Source organism: Toxoplasma gondii, chromosome IX (assembly GCF_000006565.2).
Source record: "Toxoplasma gondii ME49 chromosome IX, whole genome shotgun sequence".
NCBI classification, from domain to species: domain Eukaryota; phylum Apicomplexa; class Conoidasida; order Eucoccidiorida; family Sarcocystidae; genus Toxoplasma; species Toxoplasma gondii.
The window spans coordinates 5,731,433-5,746,829 of record NC_031477.1 but is presented as its reverse complement, the minus strand read 5'-3'; the positions used below and the strand labels follow the sequence as shown (position 1 = coordinate 5,746,829).

Here is a 15,397-nt window from a genome sequence, read left to right as displayed (position 1 = left end):
AAGTGACAAGAAGATGCGTGCATGCCAGCGAGAAGAGAACATGTGGACTCCAGAGCCTAAGGGGAGGTTGCGACGCCATCCGCGGACAGAAAACGCGAAGTCTATGAACACGGACGTCTTAGTATTTGTTTTTTGTACACATATGCGGGTTTCAGTAATATTCGTGGGACACGACTAAGCTGTTAATGAAGACTGAAGTCACGTCTTTTCTTTCGCGTCTGGCATCGGCCTCCAACTCTCACCCAGACGTCCGAGAAGACAGTGACACTCCTGACGTAAGTGCCGTTGTAAAATTTGAATGCGGTGGCGGCGGCCTTCTTCTTGCTTCCCGCCTGGTCGCTGAGCTGAACCCAGAGAATGACTTTTTTCGGGAGACAGGCAAGAAGGTCGTCGCCGTCTTGCGCGACGGAGACCTGACGGGTGGAAGTGCCTACGCTTCCCTGTCGCCGCCTCCTCTCACCCTCGCTTCCACTCTCCACCTCCTCGTTTGTCTGCGACAGCGAGAAATCGGAGTTGGCCGGTGTCGGATCTTCGCCTGCGTCGCCTCGGTCGGCGCCATGGGCCTCGTCGGCGCGCCTCGCGGCTCTGCCTCGCGCGTTTTTCTCCATGTCCTCTGCGTGCATGTCCCCGAGCTTCTGAGGCCCCGGCTGGAGGCCCGTGAAGCCCCGGGAGTCTCCTGATCCCTCGGGGCCGGTGAGTCCGCCGGGGACGGACTCCGACGAGAGCGAGACAGCGTCTGCGTCGGCGACGAAGGCCGTGGCGACGCCTTCAGCAGTGTCGGGCGGCGACCCTGGCGGGGGGGTGTCGGGTGATGAGACGCCTGCGGCCGACGCGTCGCCCTCTTCGGCGTCGAAGAACGCCGAGGGTGTGTGGTGGTCAGGCGCCGCGACATCCATAAACAGTTTCTGGACGATTGTGCCCTGGGCCTTGTAGGCAACCTCAAGGGGGCGTGAGACGAGATCGTCGAAGAGCACGATCAAGGCGGCGGGGTCCGCCGCGAACGACAGGGACTCTCCCGCCTCAATGACGTAGTCCGTCTCTCGGATCTGGGAAACCGAAGGCTCGCGTTCGCTGTCGCGCTGTTGCACCGCCGCTGACGAGAGCGGCCGGACATACATGGTCCGCGGCAGGCGGTTACAGATGACGAGGCAGTGCTCGAGGACGATTTCAAAGAAGAGACCCGGGATTCGCGCGTCTCTCGCCGCGTTTCGGCTGCAGCGAAGCGAGACCCCGCGCACGGAGGAAGACAGCGCCACAGCCTCCCGGTCAGGGCCCTCGAGATGCACCTGGTAAGGCGGGAGTTGCGACTTTCGCGGCCGGTAGTTGACGAGCGCATTGCCGCAGATCGCTCGCAGCGTCGCCTCTTCCGCAAGGAAGTCACACCGCGCCGGGTATTTGACGATTCTGCGGACCTCCGCCTTGGAACGCGGCGCGTGCTTCTTCAGACACACCCACAGCGGCGCATTGTCCGTCAGCGTCCAGAACAGCGGGACGGCCTTGACCATGGAGTCGAAGGGCTGCAGCTCGATGCAGTCCACGTTGAGGACGACAGGAATGAACTCGCCTGCATATGCGTCGTACTTCTTCGACGCCCCGCGCTTCTCTCCACGCTTTTTCTTCCTCAGTCCCCGGGTGAATCGCCGCCCGCTCACGGCGAGGAAGCCGTTCCGTGATGCGGCAGCGGGGTTCTCGGCATCGGTCTTGTCTGAGTCCTCTGCTTCGGGGGCGACAAGTTGGACGCGTTTCCGGCCTCCGGGCGAATCTCGCTTCCGCGGCGACCCGCGTCCGCGACTGGACCTCCGTGTCTCTTCATTCCCTCTCGGTTGAGACCCCACTTCGCTCGTGGCCACTCGGTACACAAAAGGCGAGAACATGCCGTCGCTCTCATGTGAGTGTTCGCTCTTCAGCCGATTCCGGGCCGGCTGCACCGCCGGGTTGCCCAGGGTGAACTCCTTGCTTCCTGCTGTCTCCTTTATCGGCTGGAGACCTCGCTCACCGAACGCGCCTGTCGCCCGCCAGCTTCTTTCGCGTCGGTGTCTGGAGGTCGAGCGCGCCGCGGACTGCGACCGAGGCTTTCGGGATCCGGCCTGCGTGGTCACCTCGGCGCCAAGGGCGCGCTGTTTCACCCCTGGAAGCGCGGAGAGGAAGCCTTCTTCCTCGTCACTCGACGGATTCGCTGCCACCATGGAGAACTTTCGGCCGATGTCCCCGGCGGACGGGTCTTCGATGATGTAGTGTTCCATCGCCGGGAGCTTCAGGGTCGGGGGAACAGTTCGGACAGTCTGTCTCGCGACCTTGAGAGGCGCGCCACTCGCGGAAATGCCTGCCTTCTGGGAAGCTCCCCGGGGATTCTCCAGCGACATCCCGGCCTTGTCGAGACGCCCAGACGGCGCCCGGGTCGCGCGCCTCTGCACGCGCTTCTCATAAGCTCCGGCCTCGGGGCTCGGGCCCTGGTACCTCCGCAGAACGCTGGTGAAGACCGGGAGCGAGGCGGAGGGCGGCCGCGCTGGACATTGCATGAACTTCCGGTGGTACGCAGCAAACACCGACTTCTTCGAGTTCGTCGGCCCCGGCACCGAGGGGAAGATAGAAAGGTGGAACTGCGTTGTGTTCCGCACAACCAGGCAGGAGGAGAGAAACAGGTCGTAACGCGCTGTCCCCACGCTGCCGCTCGACGCGTGCGTCGCCGTCCTCCAGAGCATGTACACAAAGTTCCGAGGATGAGGGAGGTTGTCCGGATCCCACCACGAACGCTGATGCGGAAACGAGATCTTCTGAGATGAGAACCGATTCGCCCCCCCCATCGACAGTCGACTCAGCGCCCGCCTCTGGAGACTCCGCGCTCCCGCCATGGGGCTGAACGCATTGTCTGCAGTCGAGTGCCGGAGGCGCCCGATGGCGAACTGCGGCGCAAAGGGGGACGCGGCGCGGAAGCCCAGACCCTCGTCGTCGCCGGCCGCACCGCCATCGCCCAGGTCCGCGTCCAAGAGGTGAATCCGAGGCGGGAGAGGCACCTCGGGGACGGAGAGACGAATGACGTCGCGCGTTTCGGACGTGAACTGGAAGAGCTGCGAAGGCAAGTCGTAGACGTAGTTCAGCAGGCGGAGCCGCACCACGAACGTCTCCACGACTCCGTTCTCATCCGTCGGCAAACCCATTCTCTGCCCGTCTTCCACAAACGTCCACTTCCCCTGCAACTGATCCGAGTCCTCGTCTGCAACGATTTCTGAAACGGAGAGCAAGAAGAAGAACGCGCGCGGGAGGGGACAGGCTGAAACGCCGGGTGGGTGAGTACGGGAGGAGCGCGACTTGAACCGAGGCCACAAAGAGACAAGACGGAGGGCAGGGGGGCACCCCAAGCGAGAAAGGAAAGCCAAGGGACTGAAGAAAACGGGGAGTCGAGTGAAGAAAGGAGAAGAAAGGCGGAACAGGGAAGAATTCGAAACCATGAACGGGAGAGGCACGAGACGGACACACCCAGAGACACAGGTGGAGACAGCCGAGCAAAGCACGACAGCACCGGTACTCCATGGTTTTGATTCGTGGAACGACAGTCAAATGAGGCAAAAATTATGCACTTGCGCCCAACCTCGGCTCAAAGCTTAAACAAAACGATGCAGGCTGCTTGATACTATTTTTCCCTTTGTTCTTGTCCTCTGACTACAGTCGGCAAGAATCTCATCGCGACGGCCTCTGTGTCTGCTGAGAAGTTACCACTGAAAAATCCCGTTGCTGAGTCTTGTGTTTAAGGAGAAAGCTCGCAACGCATGCAAGATGACGAAAACAAGCTGCAGAGTTACCACTGATCACAAGTCCCCACCGACGCATATGCGCCCCACTCGTACATCATTTCAAAGATGAACACTCCTATCGTACGAGTTCCCGTACCTGTGAGAACCGCAATCGTTTGGCCGAGAAGGTTGAACAGCTGAGGAAGTTGTTCCTCCTCGCGGGGCTCTCTCGAACCTCCGTTTTTCCCCTCTCCTGCCCCAGCCGCCTTGCCTCCATCCCCGAGAGCCGTGGAGAAGCAGCCGCTCTGGCGATTCACGAGTAGACCGGCCTTGGTTGTCGCGTCTGCGGGGCTTCCTGTGGCTCCCTCGGCAAGGGTCGCGCCTCCAAGGTCGGCGTCTCTGGGCGTGTCCCCTGACGCTCCAGCCGCGGCTTGATGGCCGGCGGCGCCTCTCTGGGCGCTAGGCGTCAGCGCCGTCGGTCGACTCCCGCGCGGAAGTCTAGACTGCTCCGCAGCGGAGACATCACGCGGGCCGTTTCTGGTCCCGAGGCCAGTCTCGCCGGCTAAAGCTCCAGCGGAGCCCGCGTTCGCATGCGCGGCAGGGCCGCTCGCGCCGGGGCCGCCCGAGGGAAGGACGCCCAAGGCGGCCAAGACACTCACGGCGCTGGTGTGTTTCCGGGGCTTCGCGACAGCGACGGAGTCGGCAGTCTTCTTCAGAACGTCGCCGGCGAACTCAGCTGAGGGATGCATGTACTCCGACGATTTGCTGACGAGATTGTCGCCGAGGAAGTCGAGAGAGAGGGCATTGAACAGGCACTTCAAGATGTTGAAGCGGTCGGGGTGAAGCAGCGTGCCGTCTGGCTTCAGGAACGTGGCGCCCGTCAACGCGTACTGCTCCGAAAGGCCCTTATCGCCCGAGTACACGCTGCCGCTGAAGGCCACGCCGCTGCGATCCCCCTGGAACGAGGTGTACCCCGTGGAGCTGCGAGTGCCGTCGTCACCCAACACCGCGCTCCTTACGTCGGATCCAGCGACGGTGACTCCCGTCTTGTCCCTCTCCTTCTTCCCACTCTGTCTCCCCTTCTCCTGTTCGCGCTTCCGCTGCTGAATCCAGCGTTTGTGGCAGTCGAGCTGCAGAGCATATCTTTCCTGGATGACGCACCCGATGAGGGCGTAGCCGTACACGAGGACGGCGTCGGCAAGAGCCACGTTCAAGTTCAGGTTCAGCCAAGTCGCCTCGAGGTCGCAGTCGAGACTGTCTCTGAGCGATGCCTTGCTGCCGAGGACAGTCACTTGCCACGGTTCCATGGTCAAATCGTTCGTCCCTTCAATCCGGTTGTAGTGTTCGAGTTCGAGCATCATCGACGCTTCGAGAGTCAACCACGGGTTTTCCCACCCAAGGAACTCCTGGAGCAAATTGGCCTCCTTGTCGGGGCGGCCACTCCCCGCAGCTGCGAGCTGTCCGCCCCCAGAGCCTGCGTCGCTTTCGTCCTCGGACACCAGGCCCGAACCGAGGCGCTGGTACCCTCGCGAGCCAGGGCCCTCGGCGCCGCACCCACGGCCGGACGACGAGGCTCCGTCGACATGCCCACCCATCACCAGCTTCTTCAGTTCCTTCGGGCGCAACGGCAGCCGCAGCTGGCGCCCCAGACCCGAAGGCCCACGGCCCCCAGAAGAGACACAGGCATTGTCGCCCTGTGCTTTCCTCACCGCGATGGTGCGGGCAGCGATCTCGTGGTTCGCCAGAAACATGCTTCGCGCGGCTTCCGCCTTCCCGGCTCGCAGGGGCGACACGGGCGCACCCGACGCCAGGGAGACCCCGGTCCGGACGAATCCCGCCTCGTTCGCTGCGGAGCCGCGACGCCGGTGGGTCCCAGGGATCTTCACGATCGACAGATGGGAATCTGCGGCTCCGGGAAGCGCGAACGAGTCGTCCGAGTCCGGTAGAGACACTTCGTCACGACACTCAGCCAAGTCGACTGCGTTGTCGCCGTAGACAAACGACCGGGAGATCTCTCGCCTCCCGACGGGGAGGTCGCCGAAGGTGCGCTGACTCTCGCGACCCGCGAAGGAGCCTTCCTTTGGACCACTCGCCTCACCGGGGCGAAAGGAGCCCAAGCCCCCCGCCGATCGCGCCCGCTTCGGGGCGCCGCGCCGTACCCCCGCGCCCCAGCTCGGGTCACGGAACCCTGAACCAAGTGACGCAGTGTTGAGGCCCTCCCAGGTCCTTGAGCTCGGCTCCGAGCCCCCTTCGTGGCCCTCCGGGCTCCAGTTGTTCGACAGGGTAACCCGCGCCGGGACGGACTGTCTCCTTCGGCCCGACGCCCTTGGCACCACGCCGACACTACCGCCACTGCACGTCCTGAGAGGGGGCTTGGCCTGACGTTTTTCGCCTTGTCCACCTTTCTGGATCTGCGGGTCGGCGGCGCGGTGCGACATCCGCGAGTTCCTCGAAGAAACTGGAGAGGCGAGGATGTGCTGACTATCGAAGCCACTCGCCGTCCGCACGTCGTCGGCCCACTGGCCCGAGGAAACGACCGAGGAGCTCTCGAGCGTGGAGAGCTGGCACCCTTCCCGGCCGCTCCTGTCGTCGTCAGAGTCGTCGGAGGCGCCAGATGTGGCCTGCCTTCCTCGCCTCGAACACAGGAGTGCGTTTGGGGTCTTCACAGAACGAGCAAAGTGCAAGCGGCGCTCGCGCTGGACTCGGTCCTGCTCCATCCGACGCAGCGCCGCTCTGCATGCAAGGACTTCTGGCGAACTGGCGGCCGCCTGGACGGTCAGCGACGTGAGCGAGAGCGGCACCTCCTTCGTCCGGCTCTTGGTGGTCGCCCCGAGCGACAGGTCCTCGAATGTGAAGGTGAGAAAGCACCGCCGGTTCACCGAGTAGAAGTCCCAGAACCCAATCCGCAGCAGCTCCGACTCGAGAGTCAATCCCACAGGGAAAGTGTGAAGAAAATTGTAGAGCAGCACCTCTGCCTTAGGCAAGGGTTTGGGGCCCACCGCATCGGCGGACCGGCGACCGATGACCACACCCGGCGCGTCTCCGACCGCGCTCGAGCCCCGCCGTCCAAACACTACACCCGCCCGCTCTGCTTGCAGAGCACCGAGCGATCGAGACTCGCAGGATGTGCCCCTGTCGCTCTCCAACGTGACCCGGTGGAGAAGCGACCCGTTCTCGTCGTCGGAGCCGGAGCACTGCGCTGGAGGCGGGAACCCGATGGACCGGAACGAGGTGCTTAGGCCGCCTCGCTCCCCGCCCACGAGAAGGCCAGTAGTCCGGATTACACTTCGAGGCCCGACGAAGTTTGTCGCTTTCTCCTCCGCTTGGGTGACAGAGCTCTCCGTGCATCCGTGGCGCAGTGTTGTGGCCCCGTTACTCGCATCTGAGGCACCCTTGGTTCGAGCGGCGCTCGGGGGCCGCCGGATCGCCCCGGGGGCCTCTGGGCCACTCGCGGGGCCCTCCAGAGACCTGTCGGGCACATATTCCCGGGCGTATGGGGCGTCCCTGTACCTCTTTCCTGGCCCTTCACACCCTCCACGGCGGTCCCGGCGCGCGCCGCCTGATGCCGACCCCGATGAGTTATCAGTTGCGATACTGTCGTCGTCTTCATGCCTTCCTCGCCCGTGCATGCAGAGTACACCGTCAGGCGCGTCTCCGCCGGTGTCTCTGTCGGCGCCGTCTCCGACCTCGTCGCTGGTCGCGTCGCCTGAGGCGTAGGAGGGAAACAGCTCGCTGAGGTACACTCCAAACCCTTGAAGAATCGATAGAAGCTGGTAGATGTACAACAGGGAGTAGCAGTCCATCGTCACGAGGACAGGCTCGACCTGGAGCGCGACGCTGAGGCCTTCGGGGGCTTTCGGGCGCGTCAAGCCGTAGGCGCGGTAGATGGTCATGGACGCAGTGCTGTCGATGCCCGCGAGCCTTTCGTGCATCTGGTAAAGGTGGGGGAGAGACAAAGTGGCGCCAAGAGACAGGCGGACGGGTGAAATCAGCGGGCTGCTGGCCACAACCTCCGCCCAGGGAATCGCTGCAGGGTATATCGGGGAAATCGCAGACGGCGTGATCGAGCTCGCCACCACGTCTGTCAAGGTGGCCTGGAGGCGCCACATGGAGGGGAAGAAGAAGCGGAAAGGGGCTACAGGCGACAGGGCGCCTGGATCCGAGAACGCAAAGGCTTTTCGCAGCTCAGGAACGTACCACGACCAGGGTGGGCCCCAGAAAGAAAGCACAGTCTCGTCGTTTCCTTTGAATCCTGTCGAGGCATCCTCGACGCCCCTTCCGTCCCAGATCCTGTCTCCGCGCGTCGAGGGATGGCGGCGCCGGCCGGCTCCAGATTTCCCGCGACTCTCTGCGTTGCCTTGTCGAACTGTCTCCTCTCCTCTCGCCGGCGCGGCGAACAGCGAATAGGCCCGCCCTGGTCCCTCTTTATGCCACGAGTCGTCAGGGCCTCCGACGTCCGCGTGGGGCGCGAGATCCGGGGCGCGGTCGGCGAATTCCTGCACGTCTACGGGGGCGTATTGCCCCAAAACGCTGGCTTCTTCCTCTCTATCCCTGCACCGCCCCGCGAACAAGTCTTCTTCCCTGTCCATCGCGTCCTGTATCGCCGAGGTCGTTAGGCGACAAATCATCAGCGTCGCGCATGCAGCGCCTTTGACTGCGAGGACGGTAGGAATGGGCCCGATTTCGCATCCTGGCGCAGGGATCACGCCTTCGGCGTTGTCGGTCGGTCGGTCGTGTTTCGTCTGAAAAAACGTACAGTAGTCTTCTTTGCTCTCGCGCACGGCCGTCATCCAGCAGCGGTCAGGCGGCCGGGTAAGAAACCTGAGGCGGCGCCAATGGGCGCGGGCCCGTGCAGAGGCTACGCGGGCCGATTGCCTCGCCCCCGTCTTGAACCCAGCCTTGTCCACACTGCGGGAGGAAAAAAGCCCAAAAAACTTATCGCGAGGGTTTCGACTCCCCTCGCTCGACCGGCCATTCGTGACGCTGGAACCGTCCCCGTCGCCCCTCCAGCTGCTGCCTGGGAGCAGAGCGGTGAGGCCTTGATCATCTTCTCGCCGTCCGCGTCCGAAGAATCCGCGGTTTTTCTCATCCAAGCCCCCTAGCGGCCCCCCACCCTTCTTGTGTGTCCAGCGTGAAGTGGCGTAGCGGGCCCTGAGCGCTTCTTTCTCGATGTCCGTAACCGCGCCGTCCATGATCTCCCTGAGGCCCTCGTGGGCTCCCCCGGGGCCTCGAACCCCGTTCCTGGAGTTCCCGGGTTGGTCGGCACCTTGTTCCCGACAAAGCCACGCGCTGTCGCTGACGTAGCCGTCGGGGTCGCCCTCCGCACCTGCGCGTTTCTTGTTGCTACGGAAAAGCTCCTCTTTCAAGAAGTTCTTGCCCACCGTCAGGCCCGGATGCCGGCGCGACCGGCCACGAGGCCCCAAGGCCGCCGAACTTTCCTCGTCGGTGGGATTCGCAGACACGGGCGCGGCGCGATCTGCCCCGCGGCGACTCGGTCGAAGGATCCCCTGAGGTTTGCTGACCGCTTCGACGACTCTTGTGTCTTTCGGCGTGGAAACGTCGCGCCGGACACCCGTCTCGCGGTCCTCCCAGGTGACCTGGACACGTTGATTCGTGATCTGTGCCCCGGGTCCGCACATTGGCTTCTCATTCTGGCCCCTAGGTACGACCCTGCCGGGGGGGCCGCGGAGCGCGCCGCGTTCGAAGCCGCCATCTGCCTCCGGGAGGCTGGGGAATGACGAGTTTGCGCCCCCCACAAAGAACGGGCCCTGCACGTTCGAGCTCGGTGCGGTTCTGGCGCCCCTTGCGAGCACGGTTTTTTCGTCTGGCTTCTTGGCCTTCACGGGACGAGGCATTCGCAGGGGCTCGACAGGCATCCAGACCTCGAATACGGAGATGCGGAAGTCGACGTGGACAGAGAGAAAGTTCTTCGCACGCGAGAACAACTCCGACCCGCTGTTCTGCCCTGTAGCTCTGCGACACTGTCCCGCAAGCCAGCCGTGGTCCGGCAGCAGCCACTCCGGGGGTGCGAACATCGACCCGCTGTCCCCCGGCTGGGCTTCGAAGGTCGAGCCCAGCCGGTTGTCGGGGCCTATGGTGCTGAAGTCTTCCACTTCCCCCTCCTCCCACGGCAAGTACTCCTCGACTGCCTGCATGAGGCGCGAGTAATCTATCATCGTGGCCCACTGAGACAAAGGCGCGTTTTCTGGGGACGCGTAGAAGCTCACAGCAGAGTGTGTGCTGACACGAGACAAGGCAGACATGCCAGTCCCGCTCTTCTGCTGGGCCACAGGGCCCGGCAGCTCTGCCATGTACCCGCTGCGCCGAGACTTTCCGTTGTCCTGGAACGCGAACGAATTTGCATGTGAGTTCGAGGCCCGAGACGGGAAGATGGCCCCACCGGTGACGGAGAAATGCACACCGCTTCTCCGGGAATCCGCGTGGGTGCGGCTCGCCTTACGAGTTCGATTTTGGAGTGAATCTGGAGAGGCCGCCGTTTCAAACTGCTCAGCAACGCGCCAGCTGCATCCACTCTTTGCATGCGTTGTTCCTGCACTCTCCGCGGTTCTTTGCCTTCGGATTTTCTCCGCCTCCCCATCAGAGAAGGAACAGGGCTGCGACGCGCTCGCAGACATCGACAGGTCCAAGTCGCGCCTGGATGGACGCTGCGAGGCCCAGGGCGAGAAGGACTCAGTGAAATGCGAGAGGCCGAATGGAGACGCCGGCCTTGAAAAGCCGAGGTTCTTCTGCTTCAGAGTCTCCATAGCGCCAGCCAACTGCGGCACGTGGAAAGTCGGGAGCGCCAAGAAGGTCCTGGGCTCCTCGGAAACACCTGCCTCGGTCTCGCGTCGCTTTTCACCATGTCCTGAATAGCGTGTCAACCCCGGGAAAAGCCTCGTCCTCCCGCGCGCTGGCTGTTGAGTCCCGTCCTTGCCGCCCTTCTGCGCCAGCAGAGTGGCTTGGTGCCGGCCCTGCGCTCTCGGGCCTTCTTCCGCGGTGTCTATGGGCGCTGAGGAGCCCAAGGCGGCGCTCGACAGCTGGCCATGAAGATACCCTGGCAATAGCAAGTTTCGTTCCCGGGTTTCGCCTTCGTGGCGGTTCTTCATGATTTGCATGAACAGGGGTATCGACGTCTCTGGACAAGAATGTCGCCGCCTCCGTTGAGGCCCGACGAGGCACCCCACGCCCGGCCTAGGAGACGAGTCGAAGGCCGGGAACCGTTGGCGGTCCCCGGGGCACAAGTCCGCCTTGATGCTCCTGTCATATGCACGCGTCAGTCTGTTTCTCGGAAGCGTTCCGGCCCTCTCGCCCCCTTCTGGGCGACGAGTCCTTGGAGGGAGGCTGTAGGCCTCTGACGCGCGCCCGCGGCCGGAAAAGTCGGAGTTTAAGCAGCTCCGAGGCACGAACACGGTCGACCCCTGCGACCGGCGATCGAAGTCAGAAAGGTGCCAGGGCACCGCGCGTCTGCTGTCAGGCAGGTACAACAGACTTCCGTCACTTCTGCCGAGCCTTTTGAGCGATACGGACGGGCCCAAGGCCCGCGGCAGGCGCGGGAGAGGCGGTGGTGGCTGAGGGAAGGTCGGAAGACGCTCTGAGACATCGGAAGCCCAGTGTGCTATTTCGTCTAGGACCTCCCACAGAAGGACAACTCGGCAAGTTCGCAGCTGGATGTTGCATGTGCTCGCTCCTGAAAAGAAGTTACCGGAAAAGTCCACAGATAAGTGAGGCGACGCCGGAGCCGCGGCCTCCGTGGGACAGACGCTCGACCCAGCTCGTGGATGACGCCGCTTCGAGCCGCCTTGCAGAGGAGACACGCGCCCAACGAGCTGGTGACAGGCCACAGAGGTGGCGTCGGAGCCCGTAGAGAGCCGAGCCAAAGTCTTGTGTCTCCGCGGCAGTCTTCTCGCCCCGGGATCCCGTCCTTGATCTTCTGTGGCCCACATCTCGCGCCGGGTCTCCGCGTGCAGGCCCGGCAGCGAGTCCTCTTTGAAGCTGGAGCCCCCTCGCCACATTTCCGAGTCGGCTGTCCTCCACCGCGCAGATCGCGCGGAGACAAGCCCATGCGTTTTTTTCGCGCCCACTGGGGAGACAGCTAGGGCGAGGTCCTCGCTCTTGGTGGGGACCGCGTCGGCAGGCTTCGGATGCAGAAGCACCGGCGTGCTGCTTAGCTTCGTTCGCTGCTGCCCCTCGCCGTCTTCTCTCTCCTTCGTCGTCGCGCTCGCCGAGGACATCTCAGCCGCCCTCTCAGACAAGGGACCCGCGGCAACGACCCCGGCGTCCTTCGGTTTGAGGCCCGACTCGGGCGCCTCCGAGCCCTCGCCCGTGCCCCTAAACAAATAGCACATGGTGAGGGGCGCGATGTTGGTTTCGTCGCGAATGGCAACGCCCTCGAGCTTGCATGCGAGAGACACGTTCCCGTCTGAAGCCGCGGCGACAGTGAGGGTTAGCGGCAGGGAGATAACCGAGATGAGGGGGCCGATTCTCTGGTTCTCAGCGAAGCCGAATCCCTCTGAAAAGTGACTGAGACAGACGCAGTTCATGAGCACGGCCCGAATATGGCTTGCATGCGGCTCACCGCAGTACGCGCTACCACCGGACGAGTAGCCCCCCACGGCTTTCCTCGAATCGTCGCCGTATATCCCCACTCCGCCAGCTCCGTACGCAGTCCCTTTCCCCACAGCCCCCCGGCGCGCCTGCCTTGCCGTTGCACTGTAGCAGGACGGCGTGGAGTCCCTCGGCCCCGCTGTCGAGCCGGTGGGGTAGTAGAGCGGGGATGCAGTCGTGAGCGTTCCCTGGAAGCGGGGGAAGTTGCCCCTGTTGTCTCCAGCCACGGAGCGGTTGTCGCCGGTGCCGGAGACTCTCTCTCCATTGGGCTCCTCAGCTCGCGCCAAGACTTGGCGCCAAAACGCATCCGCGGAGCCTGTAGACTGGAGAAAGACGTCGAGAGGCGAGACGCCAAAGGACGCCTGCGCGCCCGAGAGGCTCTGCGTGCCTCGCCACGTGGGCCCCCGTCGCCACACCTGCAGCTGGATGCCGCCGAAGCATGAGTGGACGACGACGCGCGTAACATGGCCCTCTGCTGCCGCCTGTTGGTCGCCCAGTTGGAACTTCCGCGAGGCCTCATCTGCAGCCTCTTGCATCTTTTCCCACTGTGCCTGGACCAGGCGATTCACGCTGTCGTCGACCATGTTGTCGACCCTCGAATGTTGAGGCCCAAAGACCTCGCCGGCCGTCTCTCCTTCGCTGCGGGAGTCTCCCTCCCTGGGATGCGCGGCATCTTCCTCGCACTCTTCTCTTTCGTCGCTGGGCAACCTCGGGCTTTCCGGCTCTCCAGGGTCGCTCCAAGGCACGGTCCCCTCCCCACGCGACTCTTCTTTGATCGCCGAATCTCGTTCCCCCCTCTCCGCCCTTGCGGCCCCATCAGCCAGGGCTTGCATTTTTCGCAGCGACTGCATGCGCCGCCACACCGCCTCGTCCTGGCTCTCCAGCGAGCTCAAAATCATCTGGAGACGGTTGCTGTAGCTGTAGTAGATGTCCATGGTCTCTGCGATCACGTTGACGATAAACTCGACATCCAGTTCGCAGACGATCACATCCAACCGCTCTTGGACGACGTCCACCTGCCAACGCAAGGCCGCAGAAGCGCTTTGACTATTAGTGTTCGATCCTAGTCAAATTCTCAACAAGCAAACTCGTGGTAGCCGGACGCGCATGCGATGGACAAAGGTACGGAAAGACTTGTCGGATAGCTAGCGTGGTGTACGAAAGTGCGTCCGACTCTTCACATGTCCTCTTGATCCAAACGTTCAACGCATCGAATTATCTCTGAATACGAGAGTGGAGACAGCCTGACGAAAACGTCCCGCTATACCACATAGAAAAGGACACTGCCAGTCAGATACTTGGAGTTTCCGAGATGTGCCGAGACAAGGAGACGCGCAGCACCTCCCTCGACGAGAGACAAAGTCTGCACGACCCTCTAGTCAGGAGAGAGATGAAGACAATGCCGTTGCATGCAGATTTTGTGGCGAGGGAAAGACGTCAAGACAAGGCAGACAACAGAGTCAAACCGTGACACCGTGTTGGAGGTAAAAAAGGCTTCCGCAACGCCAAGAATCAGGCAAAATGTGGGCGTTTGAGTGCAAAGGCCATTCTCGACTTACGTGGAAAAACGGGACGTCTGCGTGGAATTTTTCATGGCAAACAGCGAGGGTCGTGTGGTTTTTCGAAGGCTTGACGATGAAGGAGACAGCCTGCTCTGACTTCTTCCGTCCTCTCTGGCCTTCCCGGGGGCTGCCGCGTCCACCGCCTCGGGTCCCGTCGTCCTTCATCGCTTCTCGGCCTCGCCATTTGCCATCCTCTCGATCGCTGCCTTCCCCGGCGCTCGACAAAACGCCTACGAACTTCCTGCCGCCAATCAAGGCCTTGCCTCCTTTTCTTTCGCTCTCTCTGCTCAGTCCTCCTCCCCGGCTCTGTTCCACATCCCGTGCCACAGCGTCGCCACTCGCTTCGTCTGGGCCGGCCAAAAACTCCTCCAAGTTCAGAAAGGCCCCGCCGCCGCTCGGTCGCCGTCCCCCCGGGGGGGTCTCTCCGTCGCCTCTGGGCCTCTGTCTCCTGCTCGCCCGCGAGAGGGCAGGCTCCGCACCTGGCTGCGAAGTCCGAGGCTCCTCAGAAGAGGCCCCCGACCCAGGAATCATCAGGTTGCTGATGCATACAGGGAACGCGATGAGCTCACCCCCCACATACATATGCAGATGCGACAAGTCGTCCGTGCAGGACCCCAAACGCACCAGCTGGACGCCGCCCACTCTGCAGAGCGAAAAGACAGACAGAAATTAAAGAGACAAACGGGCACACATTGGTGGCTTCGCCTTGTTGGGGGGAGAAACCCTCGGGAGCGCGGCTCCGTAAAGCTCCAGAAGAGAAAAGCGACAGACCGCCCTCGAAGGCAGCAGGAGACGCCCCCATGTCAGCCAACCAAAAAAGGAAGGAAAACAAGCAAAACCGAGACGACAACTCCGGCGATTCTCACACTGCACGCGCTGCTTAAAGCCACGTCGCGCAGAAAGAGCTGTCCCCCCTCTGAGTACTCTGGAGATTTGGGGTCTTCACTCCTACACCCCAACTTGAAAAAAAAAAGAGCCAACGTCTGGCATGTTTTTCATTTTCTCGACCGGCACGTTTGCGGCGCGCCTGTCGTCGACTTCGCCTCTTCGACAGAGAGAGCGTCTTCACTGTTCCGCCGGCGTCATGGTCAGACGTTAAAAGAACTGCCTCTGGAACAAGAAACGCTTTTCGCATGCTGCTTACTCGCAGGTATATCGATCCGTCATTTCTGCAGCGGGCAAGTCTCTCGGATACGAGACCCGCCGCGGAACGAGCGTCGAGAAGGCCCGCAGGTGGCCGAAGTTGAGCTTTATGCCCTCGCAGTTCAAACTCGAGGAGATGCGCGGGAGAATTGCCGAGACTGTCTTCTGGAGGTCGCACTCCAAATGGAAATTCGGATGCGAAATGCCGCCTTCGGCCACCGCGCGGCAAAAGTCTTCTCCCTGACGAAGAACTGTCACTGTCTGACAAGAAACAAAGCAATCCGCCAACACAGACGCAGACGTACACATGTGCGACGCAGGCATCGACCTTTATACATATGCACACATTGATGAAAA

The 15,397-nt window shown here is 62.5% G+C and overlaps 1 protein-coding gene across 1 annotated transcript in view; it reads right to left on the bottom strand.

The window, feature by feature from the left end:
- Positions 1 to 15,397, bottom strand: part of TGME49_306020 (hypothetical protein) — a gene marked incomplete at both ends in the record, with an annotated part of 30,173 nt that overhangs the window by 8,439 nt on the left and 6,337 nt on the right. Inside the window, 4 exons of the mRNA XM_002370333.1 lie at positions 243 to 3,226; positions 3,889 to 13,351; positions 13,895 to 14,540; positions 15,042 to 15,301. Coding sequence (XP_002370374.1) covers positions 243 to 3,226; positions 3,889 to 13,351; positions 13,895 to 14,540; positions 15,042 to 15,301 — 13,353 coding nt within the window. The remainder of the gene's footprint in view (positions 1 to 242; positions 3,227 to 3,888; positions 13,352 to 13,894; positions 14,541 to 15,041; positions 15,302 to 15,397) is intronic.